The 12,304-nt window shown below is 47.5% G+C and overlaps 1 protein-coding gene across 3 annotated transcripts in view; it reads right to left on the bottom strand.

Annotated features, from left to right (window-relative positions):
- The window catches only part of LOC137383224 (uncharacterized), a 472,338-nt gene that overhangs the window by 264,610 nt on the left and 195,424 nt on the right, over nt 1-12,304 (bottom strand). For all 3 annotated transcript variants that reach the window (XM_068055726.1, XM_068055727.1, XM_068055728.1), the window contains exon 24: nt 2,604-2,784. In XM_068055726.1, the coding sequence (XP_067911827.1) occupies nt 2,604-2,784 (181 nt within the window). The remainder of the gene's footprint in view (nt 1-2,603; nt 2,785-12,304) is intronic.

Here is a 12,304-nt window from a genome sequence, read left to right as displayed (position 1 = left end):
TAAATATACCTCATCACCAATAATGAAGGATCACAGACCTGAAACATTGACTCTGCTTCTCTCTGCACAGATGCTGACTGACCTGCTGAGTATTTCCAGCACTTTGTTTTTATTTCGGATTTACAATATCCGCAGTATTTTGCTTTTATTATACCTCATCACCACTTCAGCATCTTCAATAACCTTCCAACATACTACCTGGCAACATTTCTCCCAACATTCTTCAATATTTGAAGAGAAACGTTTTAATATAAACATAAACAAATAGAAATTCGGGGGAAGACCGGAGGAATAAAAGATAAATATCTCAGACAACTTTTAAACAATCAGAGGATCACACTGTATCAATGTTAATCTGTTAATTGTGTATCAATGGTTTGATTATATGCAGGCGAAGGGTGTTAACTGGGGTCTTAGTTGAGCACTTATAAGCAGTCACAGATTCTGGTGGAGGTTTTGAGTGAGGAGCTACATGTTTGTAATCCTTTTACTCTGCACAATAAATGTGAAACTGAGTAAATATAGGCTCCAGCATTATCCTTCCACAACAAACTTTTTGGAGTTTAACAATCAACATTAGTTAAACAGCTTTAATGGCATTGCAAATTTGCAGGTTTTTACTCAGCCATCGTCAGCACAATGTAGCTCTCCAACAGGGCAAATAGGTGACTGAAGGGGATAAAGAGAGATGGAAACTAGACTGGCATGTGAAATCATAACCACTCTCGTGTGGAGGATAAATACCAACACATATTGGTTGGGCTGAAGGGTTTGTATCCAAGTTGTAATTGCTGTGTAATTCAGTTTAGTCATGATCATGAGATGTATACTTTATTGGTTTGATCTGACATCTACTGATGACTGGCCAGACATAATTAATCTGCTAATATAGCTATATAGTTTATACAGCTCTCTGTTCCATGCTCTGCAGAAATATGTTCTTTTTCTATGCATGTACCATGTCAGATATAAAAATGACAGGGCACTAATGGAGAGAGCAGACAGTCAAAGTGGAAACCCCAGAGTCAGCACAAGAGCCTAATAAATGCTTCAAGTCTGGTGATAAAAGTCAGAAATAAGTAGCGCACAAGGAAAAATAGCCAATTATTCATCACTCTATTTATAGCACACGCTTTGTTTCTTTTTAACGAGACAGTTATGAACATGAAATACAATTCAATGCTCTTCAGTATCCCGTGTAGAACCATGAGGTGGCTGTCTGCTAACTTAAACAAAGAGTATTGTATTAAATTTACAGGAGCCACTCAGACCCGATGCTAGTCAGCACACCAGTGAACCAGACTAAAACTTATAGCAAAGGAAACAAAGAAACTAAATTTGAAATAAAAATGGGAAACACTGAAATACACAGAAGGCCAATCAGCACCTGGAGTAAAACAGGTGGAGGGCGGAACCCTTCACAGCCACGTGCAACACGGCAGCAACACAGTGGGATGGGTCGACTCGCCAGAAGAGGCCCAGATAAGTTTTAAAACTTTGCCTGTCTTTGAATCCCTGTGGGTCAGGAGAAGCAGGAACACTTTCCCTAGGCCCATCTAATAATACATGTGGCTCCCCAGCCCTGGCACCATGCCCCCACTGCCGCCCCCTTCCCCCCCCTGCCCCCCCACAACAACCCCCCATTCTTTGGTGGAATGCCCAGCCCTGACATTCCCTTGACCACTCTGCAAGAGGAATGCCCGACCTGCCCCTCCTACTGCAAAGCCAGGGGATCTCCTCAATTCACTAACTGCTGTGAACTGTTTCTATTGGCCCCCAGCTGCAGCCTCCTATCACCAGATTCCCACTGCTATTCGCTGGCCAGGAAGTTAGTCTTGCCTGGTGTCGGGCAGGATTCTGAAAATATTTATGCAACGTCCCCGACCTCACCATGTTCATCACCGCTGCCGAGCTCCCACGCCCCCTTCCCGCCCCCCCCCCCCCCCCCCTGTGAAAATAGAGGCGACTACGTCAACAGTTTGTTACAGTATTATGGCTAATAGTAACTTTAATGAAGTGTTGCTGTCTGTGAGATTTGAGTCATGGTGTAAAAGTTTTTCAAAATTACCACACAACTTACAGAACAACAGTCATCGCACTTCAAAGTACAGTTCATTGTGTGAAGTACTTTGACGAGTTTTGATGTAAAAAGGCACAGTATCATTAGTAGTTCCACAGCTAACTGCCGAATGAGTGTGTTTAGGACTGATGCGATGCATCTGTTACCGCTCCCTGGAGACTGGAAGTGGACTGAGCAGAAACTTAGCCTTGGTTCCACAGCTGAATAAAGATGACCTCATACATGTAAAAATATAATTTGCATTTCCATGGTTATGAGACCACATATGTGGCATAATACATCCATTTACCATCACTATTTGCTGCTTTGGTTGTTGATTAGGAATCGAAAGACGATCAAAAAAAATGCCTTTAAAGAGGGTCGCATAAAACCTTACTGTTTGTGCCATTCATTACATCATAAAAGCTGAAAAATCAACCCAGAAAATTTTAGTAATCATATCTAGAAATTGTATTTCAAAATCTCTGTCTGGGACTGAGCTTATTCTAATAAGTATGCACTAGATTTTTCTGATTGTACTAACCTGACACAGTAGCTGTTTCTTGCATTACATTGTTGAGTGATACAAAAAATGCTATTTTCTGCCCAGGGACTCTGGTCACATTGCCAGACAGTATTATGGGACTCCCATGCTTTGTGAATTTGGCTTCCAGCTGGGAGAAAAACATCTGCTCCCCATCAAGACTTTGCAAGTTTGTCCATCCCTAGAATAAAAACCAGACATAAAAGGCTGCAATACTGAAACAGTATCTTGCCAAATAACTTGTATTGGCTTCAGCTGGAGGATGACATTTTATAATAATGCAGGCACACCCAATTCCCTGTGCTTTGGGATGGGGGTTAAGCATGATAAGAACACATTTTCAACCCATTAAAATTATTCGACATTTGAGAAAGTTATCAATATTAAAGTTACAGTACAGCGTGCACCATTGGCAGTTAGCCCTTTACCTCTGGATGTGTCTTCATGATAGAGATGTAGGGAGTAGTTTTCATTTTCACTGTATGGGTCATGATCTAATGCAGCAGATTACTCACCCATTGCATGTTCTATAACAGGTTTGCCTGAATAACCTACTCTTATTCCTAGGTGATAGGCTGGCACTCCACTCTGTCAGATTATCTTTAGATGAGAGTTACTGCAGAAGTACAAGGTCTTTCCTATGTTCCTTCAGTCTGCAGAAGCTGATGAAGAATGGCAGTATATCTCAGAAATCACTGCAGTCACACTTGAGGGGTTTCGAAAATGCATTGTACCATGGAACAAGTGGCAGCCATTTTCCAGGAGCCCAAAGGAAATAAGGGGAAAATAAAGAACAGATTTCTCATATGCCCATTGTGACGACTGCCACTCATACCTTGTATATCCGTTTATACAAGTCTAATGAATGGAACTCCTCTCATTTCAGGCACCTAGCATAAAGGCCAAGCAACCCCAGGTCAGATAGCGTACAGCCCTGAATGAGATCAGAAGGGGAAAGAGATAAGAGATTTAAATACATGGCTGAAAGAATGGGTTAGAAGGCAGGGGTTTCAATTCATGGCACACTGGCACCAGCACTGCGGAAAGAAAATGCTGTTCCATTAAGGCATCACTTAAACTGAGTTGGGTCTAATGTCCTGGTGAATCGAATAACTACAGCAGTAATTAGGACTTTAAACGAATATGGGAGAGAGATAATTCAGGTGAGGGTAAGACTGAAGAAAAATGTTAAGGCTGTAGAGCAGAGTAGCGATTTGGGTAAAATCAGGCAGATTGCGTCAGAAAGGGACAAAGAGTTTAATAACGGTAATCGGGCATTAGCAACTCAGGCCACATCAGGGAAAAATAGTAAAAAAGTTAAAATTAAAGGTGCTGCATTTGAACGCAAAAAGCATTTCTAACAAGAGAGATGAATTAATGGCATAAATAGAGGTAATAGCCATTACTGAGATGTGGTTGCAGGGTGACCAAAGCTGGGAACAAAATATTTTATGGGTTTTTGACTTTTAGAAAAGATAGGAAAAATGGAAAAGGAGGTGGGAGGTGGGGGGGTGGGGGGGGGGGGGGGGGGGGGGGGTGGGTGGCGGGTGGTGTCAGACCTGATAATAAAGGATGAAATAAGGAGAAAGGATCTTAGCCCCAAAGATGTAGATTCAGTATAGCTGGAGCTAAGGAAAAACAGGTGGCAGAAAACACTGGTGGGAACAGTTTATAAGCCCCTGACAATAATCATAGTGTTGGAAAGAGTATAAAATCCGGGAATTAGGGGAGTATGTAATGAAGGTAATGCAATAACCTTTGGGGATTTTAATCTTCATTTGGACTAGGCAAACCAAATTGGCAAAAGTAGCTTAGAGGACGAGTTCATGAAATGCATTCAAGAACATTACATCGAGGAACCAACTAAAGAACAGGCTTTAGATTTAGTATTGTGTAATAAGACAGGTTAATTAGTAATCTTACTACAAAGGATTTGTTGGGCAAAAGTGATCAAAATATGATAGAATTTCATATTGGCCGGAATTTTACGGTGGATGGACGTGAAAGTCGGTGGTGAACCCGCTTCCGCCTAGCCCGGGGATCTGTCCTGTATTTTATGGGTCCCCGGGCTTTAATTGTCCTGAGGCGGGACTTCCACCCATTTGAGGGAGGAGGTCCCGCCTCCGTGAGCTGCTGGACAATCACTGGGCCGGCAGCTCTTAGTCTCAGCAGCGCGACTGGGAGTGGTAGCCACTGCTGGAACTGCAGTCCAGCCGACGCCAGGGATCGAGGAGGGAAGGTAAGTAGGGACATGCCTCACCAGTGGGGTCAGTCCTTCCCTGGTGAGGCTGGAGTGGTCGTTTGGGGGGAGGGGTGTGGCTTGGGCCCGGGGGTGGATTTGGAGGCAGGGGCAGCCCTCAATCGGGCAACCTGTGCCCAACTACCATGCCCTCCCCCCACCCCCCCGGGGCGCGGAAAGGCCGGCAGCTATCGCTGGGTGACCTTTCACGTCCCCAGCACACCCGCTTGCCATGGGTAAAATATCCATGGAGGCGGGCGAGGGCCCTTTCCCACACCCCCGCTCGACGTTGTTAACTTGTCCGGAGGCGGAAGCAGGGCAGGTAGGCCTCTCGGAGCCTGTCGCTCAATTTTACGCCACCCCCACGCCACCATCTGACACACTGGGGCGCCGTAAAATTCCGGCCATTAAGTGTGAGAGTGATGTGGTTAAGTCCGAAACAGCAGTCTTAAATTTAAGCAAAGCCAATTGAGAAGTTATGAGGGATGAGTTGGCTAAGGCAGATTGGAAAATTAGGCGAAATGATGTGAAAAGATACGTGATATTTTCTAAAATGTGGTGCCCAAAATGGAACACAATACTCCAGGTGAGGCCCATCCAATGTTAGAATCATAGAAAATCATAGAATGCTTATGACACAGAAAGAGGCCACCTGGCCCATCGTGTCTGCACTAGCCAAAAAATGAGCCACCCATGCTAATCCCACCTCCCAGAATTTGGTCCATAGCCCTGCAGGTCACAGCACTTGAGGTGCATATCCAGACACCTTTTAAATAAGTTGAGGGTTTCTGCCTCGACTATCCTTTGAGGCAGTGAGTTCCAGACCCCCAACACCCTCTGGTGAAAAATGTTTTCCTCATCTCCCCTCTAATCTTTCTACAATCACTATAAAACAATGCCTCCTAGTCACTGACCTCTCTGCTAATGTAAATAGGTCCTTCACATCCACTCGATCCAGGCCCCTCACAATTTTGTACATTTCAATCAGATCTCCCTTCAACCTTTTCTGTTCTAAGGAGAACAACCCCAGCCTATCCAATCTTTCCTCATAGCTGCATTTTTCCAGTCCCGGCAACATCCTTGTAAATCTCCTCTACATCCTTTCTGTAATAAGGTGACCAGAACTGCACACAGTACTCAAGTTGTGGCCTAACTAATAATTTATACAGTTCCAACATAACCTCCATGCTCTATATATTCTATACCTTGGCTAATAAAGGAAAGGAATCCATATGCCTTCTTAACCACCTTATTAACCTGTCCTGCTACCTTCAGGGATCTGTGGACATTCACTCCAAGGTCTCTCACCTCCTCTACACCTCTCAGTATCCTCCCATTAATCATGTATTCCTTTGCCTGTTTGACCTCCGCAAATGCATCATCTCACACTTCTCCAGTCTGAATTCCATTTGCCACTTTTCTGCCCATCTGGCCAGACCATCAATATCTTCCTGCAGCCTACTGCTATCCTCCTCACTATCTACCACACGGCCAATATTTGTGTCGTTTGCGAACTTCTTGATCATGCCCCTACATTTATGTCCAAATCGTTAATATATACCACAAAAAGCAAGGGACCCAGTACTGAGCCCTACGGAACGCCACTGGAAACAGCCCTCCAGTCGCCAAAAACACCCATCAATAATTACCCTTTGTTTCCTGCCATTGAGCCAATTTTGTATCCACCTTGCTATATTTCTCTGGATCCCATGGGCTTTTATTTTTTTAACCAGTCTGCCATGTGGGACTTTGTCAAAAGCCTTGCTAAAATCCATGTAGACCACATCAACTGCACTACCCCCATCAATCTTCCTTGTTACTTCTTCAGAAAATTCGATCAAGTTGGTCAGACAAGATCTTCCCTTAACAAATTCATGCTGATTATCCTTAATTAACCTGTGCCTTTCTAAGTGACAGTTTATCCTGTCTCTCAGAATAGATTCCAATAATTTGCCCACTACTGAGTTTAGACTGACAGGCCCGTAATTATTCAGTCTATCCCTCGCTCCCTTTTTAAACAGAGGCACAACGTTAACAGTTCTCCAATCCTCCAGCACCACACCTTTATCCAGTGAGGACCAGAAAATGATGGCCAGACCTTCCACTATTTCCTCTCTTGCTTCTTTTAACAGCCTAGAGCAAAGTTCATCTGGCCCTGGTGATTTATCAACTTTCAAGGATGCTAATCCCATCAATACTTCCTCTCTCCCTATGTTTATCACATCCAATACTTCACACGTCTCTTCCTTAACTAAAATATCTGCATCATCCCCCTCTTTTGTGAAGACAGATGCAAAGTATTCATTAAGAACAATACCAACATCTTCCGCCCCTACACATAGGTTACCTTTTAGGTCTTTTATGGGTCCTGCTCTTTATTTATTCTCTTACTCTTAGTGTATTGATAAAACATCTTTGGGTTCATCTTGATTTTGCTTGCCAACATTCTTTCATGCCCTCTGTTAGCTTTCCTAATTTCTTTTTTGATTTCACGCCTCCAGTTCCCATACTCCTCTCAGCTTGAGTTCTCTGTGTCGGACATAAGTTTTCCTTTTCTGCATTATTTTACCCTGTAAGCTCCTTGACATCTTTGTGGGAACATGCTTACTCTGAACCCCTTGAATCTCCCCTTTGAATGTCTCCCACTGCTCTGACACTAATAGCTTCAAATAGATGTTTCTAGTCGACTTTTGTTAATTACTCCTCAACTTAGTAAAATTGTCCTTGCCCCAATTGAGAACTCTAACTCCTTTCTATCCTTGTCCTTTTCCATAATTATGTAAAAACTGACTGAATTATGATCAATACCACCAAAATGCTCTCCCACTGCCACTCCTTCCACCTGCCCATCTTCCTTTTCTAAAACTAAGTCTAAAACTGCACCCTCTCTTGTAGAACTTGCTACATACTGGCCATAAAAGTTCTCCTGAATGCATCTCAAGAATTCTGCTCCCTCAATTCCTTTCACACCAGAACTATCCCAGTTAATATTCATCTTCAGCTTCATCTTTGGCCTCCTCGTCTTGAGAGACAATGGGTAAGCTCCTGGAGGTGGTCAGTGCTTTGTGAAGCAGCGCCTGGAGTGGCTATAAAGGCCAATACTAGAATGACAGACTCTTCCACGGGTGCTGCAGATAAAATTGGTTGTCGGGGCTGTTACGCAGTTGGCTCTCTCCTTGCACTTCTGACTTTTTTCCTGCCAACTGCTAAGTCTCTTCGACTCGCCATGCTTTAGCCCCGCCTTTATGGTTGCCCAACAGCTCTGGCGATCGCTGGCAACTGACTCCCACGACTTGTGATCAATGTCACAGGACTTCATGTCACATTTGCAGACGTCTTTAAAGCGGAGCCAAGGACGGCCGGTGGGTCTGATACCAGTGACGAGCTCCCTGTACAATGCATCCTTGGGGATCCTGCCATCTTCCATGCGGCTCACATGGCCAAGCCATCTCAGGCGCCGCTGGCTCAGTAGGGTGTATATGCTGGGGATGTTGGCTGCCTCGAGGACTTCTGTGTTGGAGATACGGTCCTGCCACCTGATGCCAAGGATTCTCCAGAGGCAGCGAAGATGGAATGAATTCAGATGTCGCTCTTGGCTGATGTGTATTGTCCAGGCCTCGCTGCCGTAGAGCAAGGTACTGAGGACACAGGCTTGATACACTTGGACTTTTGTGTTCTATGTCAGTGCGCCATTTTCCCACACTCTCTTGGCCAGTCTGGACATAGCAGTGGAAGCCTTTCCCATGCGCTTGTTGACTTCTGCATCGAGAGACAGGTTACTTGTGATAGTTGAGCCTAGGTAGGTGAACTTCCAGAGTGTGGTCGCTGATATTTATGGATGGGGCATTTGTGACGTCCTGTCCCATGATGTTCGTTTTCTTGAGGCTGATGGTTAGGCCAAATTTGGTGCAGGCAGCCGCAAACCTGTCGATGAGTCTCTGCAGACACTCTTCAGTGTGAGATGTTAATGCAGCATCGTCAGCAAAGAGGAGTTCCCTGATAAGGACTTTTCATACTTTGGTCTTCGCTCTTAGACGGGCAAGGTTGAACAACCTGCCACCTGATCTTGTGTGGAGGAAAATTCCTTCTTCTGAAGACTTGAACGCATGTGAGAGCAGCAGGGAGAAGAAGATCCCAAACAGTGTAGGTGCGATAACACAGCCCTGTTTCACACCACTCAGGATAGGAAAGGGGTCTGATGAGGCGCTGCTATGCTGAATTGTGCCTTTCATATTGTCATGGAATAAGGTAATGATACTTAGTAGCTTTGGTGGACATCCAATCTTTTCTAGTAGTCTGAAGAGACCACGTCTGCTGACGAGGTCAAAGGCTTTGGTGAGATCAATGAAAGCAACGCAGAGGGGCATCTGTTGTTCACGGCATTTCTCCTGTAGCTGACGAAGGGAGAACAGCATGTCAATGGTGGATCTCTCTGCTCGAAAGCCACGCTGTGCCTCAGGGTAGACACGCTCAGCCAGCTTCTGGAGCCTGTTTAAAGCGACTCGAGCGAACACTTTCCCCACTATGCTGAGCAGGGAGATTCCACGGTCGTTGTTGCAGTCACCGCGGTCACCCTTGTTCTTATAGAGGGTGATGAAATTGGCATCGCGCATGTCCTGTGGTACTGCTCCCTCGTCCCAGCACAGGCAAAGTAGTTCATACAGTGAAAGTATAGCAGGCTTGGCACTCTTGATGATTTCAGGGGTAATGCCGTCCTTCCCAGGGGCTTTTCCGCTGGTTAGAGAATCAATGGCATCACTGAGTTCCGATTTTGTTGGCTGTATGTCCAGCTCATCCATGACTGGTAGAGGCTGGGCTGCATTGAGGGCGGTCTCAGTGACAACATTTTCCCTGGAGTACAGTTCTAGGTAGTGTTCCACCCAGCGGTCCATTTGCTTGCGTTGGTCAGTGATTATGTCCCCTGATTTAGATTTGATGGGGGCGATCTTCTTGATGGTTTGTCCAAGAGCTCTCTTAATGCCATCATACATTCCTCTGATGTTTCCGGTGTCCGAGGCCAGCTGAATATGACTGCATAGGTGTTTCCAGTAGTCATTTGCGCAGCGTCTGGCTGTTCTTTGTGCAGTGCTTCTGGCTGCTTTAAGTGCTATGGATGTTAACTCGCTGGGGGCTTTCTTGTAGTTCAACAGTGCAATGCGCTTAGTGGCTATGACAGGTTCCAACTCTTCAATGTGAGATTGAAACCAGTCTGCATTCCGCTTCACACGTTTGCCGTAGGTGGTTATTGCTGAGTCATAGATGGCGTCTCTGATGTGGGCCCACTTGGTCCCTGCATCCCCTGTGGGAGTGTTTTGAAGGGCATTTTCGAGTGAATTTAGAAACTTACGTAACAGCTGTGGATGAGAAATTCTGCTAGTGCTGATGCGCGGGCGGCCCTTCTGCTTGGAATGATGCAGCTTCTTTGGTTTGAGGCTAACCTTGCTGCACACCAGGGAGTGGTCGGTGTCGCAGTCCGCACTGTGGAAGCTGCGTGTGATTTGAACGCTGTTTAGAGAGGCTCGCCTTGTGACGATGAGGTCCAGCTGGTGCCAACGGCGTGATCTTGGGTGCCTCCAAGAAACCTGGTGACAGGGTTTAGTGTGAAAGAATGAGTTGGTGATGCAGAGGTTATGATAGGTACACAACTCAAGCAGTCTCTGACCATTCTCATTCATCCTACCAGTGCCATAGCGCCCAAGGCAGGAGGGCCATGAGTCATGGTCGGCCCCAACCCTGGCATTAAAGTCCCCCAGCAGGAACAGGTGTTCGGTGTTGGGGATGCTACTAATGATATTATGGAGTTCCTCAAAGAACTGGTCTTTAGCTTCAGGTGGAGAGCAGAGTGTTGGAGCATAGATGCTGAGTAGGTGTACTAGACCAGAGGAGGTGAACAGACGGATGGACAGTATGCGTTCCGAGCCATTTGAGGGTGGCTCTATCATGCTGAGCAAAGAGTTTCTGATGGCGAAGCCCACTCCATGCTGTCTTGGTTCTTCAGGATCCCTGCCCTGCCAGAAGAAGGTGTAGTCTTGCTCTCTTAGAGATCCGCTCGCAGGGAGGCGTGTCTCATGAAGTGCTGCAATGTCTACATTGAATCTACTGAGCTCGTTGTTAATGATGGCGGTCTTCCGAGAATTGTTGATTTGTGCAAGGTCTTCCGACACGCCAGGACACATAGTTCTGACGTTCCAGCTTGCAAAACGAAGGGCTGGTACTTTCTTTCCTTTTTGGTCGTGCTGTTTGGTGCGGTGTTACAGTCCACTTGTCGGGCAATGACCCTGAGCGCCAAGCACCCATTGAAGCAGGTAGACTGTGGCGGGATAGAACCTTCCTGACCGAGGGCTGCCCGGTTTGAGGCGGGCGGTCGCTTTCCAGTGAGATGCGATGACCTCTCCCACCGACAAAGGCAACGCGTGGCGCCCAATCTCTACGCCAATTGAGCTGGACTTATAACCCGTAACTGCTGCCTTCCATGTTGATTTGGTTGCTGTGAGGCGACTATGGAGTGACCTCTCCATGGCGCATGCCTGGGCGGATGTATGGAGGTTGTGAATTACCCAAGCGTCAAAACCCCCCTCTCGGCCTTCCTGGTGGGGTCCAAAGAAGTGCAGAGCACGATGTGTGGCACCGGTATGGCGGCAGGAACTGCCGGAAACATGCTAAAGGTGACACATGACCGCCTTCAGGGTTCCGCTCCAGATTTTCTGTTCGGGTTTACTCCCTTAGCCTTGGTCTCTCCTGAGACGCCCAGAAGGCAGTGGGGTTGTTAGGGCCCCTACACAGGGGTAGGTGGATGCTGGTGGGAGAAGGTGGGGGGGGAAGGGGATGCGAGGGGGAGGGGGTGCAAGGAGGAGGGTGCGGTGGGAAGGGGTGGAGGGAAGGGGGTGCGAGGGGGAGCCGCAAAGGGGGCTGCAGGGGGTAGGGGAGAGGGGTGCAGGGGGAGGGGGTGCGAGGGGAAGATGGTGCGAGGCGGGAGCTGGGAAGGGGGCTGCAGGGGGTAGGGAAGAGGGGTGCAGGGGAAGGAGGCGTGAGGAGAAGATGGTGCGAGGGGAAGATGGTGCAAGAGGGAGCCAGGAAGGCGGCTGCAGGGGGTAGGGGAGAGGGGTGCAGGGGAAGGGCGTGTGAGGGGAAGATGGTGCGAGGGGGGAGCTGGGAAGGGGGTGCGAGGGGGGTGGGGGGAGGGGGTGCAGGCAACAAAACACCTCACCAGCTTCCACTATCGTCCCCCCCACAATGATGCACCGTCACTGGGATCGGGACCCGGGAGCTGAGCCAGAGCCACGGAGAAGGCCCGCGCGGGAACAGCGCGGAGCCGCCGAGTGAGCAGGAGCCGCCGCCGGGACCACGCGGCCGCTCCTCCCCCCAATCGCCGCCGCGGACGGGCCCCCCAAACACAGCCACGCGACCCCCCCATCCAGCTGGCCAAGCCCGGCAACCACCGGCAGGGTCCCCACCAGCACCT

This window comes from Heterodontus francisci, chromosome 24 (genome assembly GCF_036365525.1).
Source record: "Heterodontus francisci isolate sHetFra1 chromosome 24, sHetFra1.hap1, whole genome shotgun sequence".
Lineage (NCBI taxonomy): Eukaryota > Metazoa > Chordata > Chondrichthyes > Heterodontiformes > Heterodontidae > Heterodontus > Heterodontus francisci.
The sequence above is the reverse complement of the archived record's forward strand: the minus strand, read 5'-3'. Positions and strand labels throughout refer to the sequence as shown.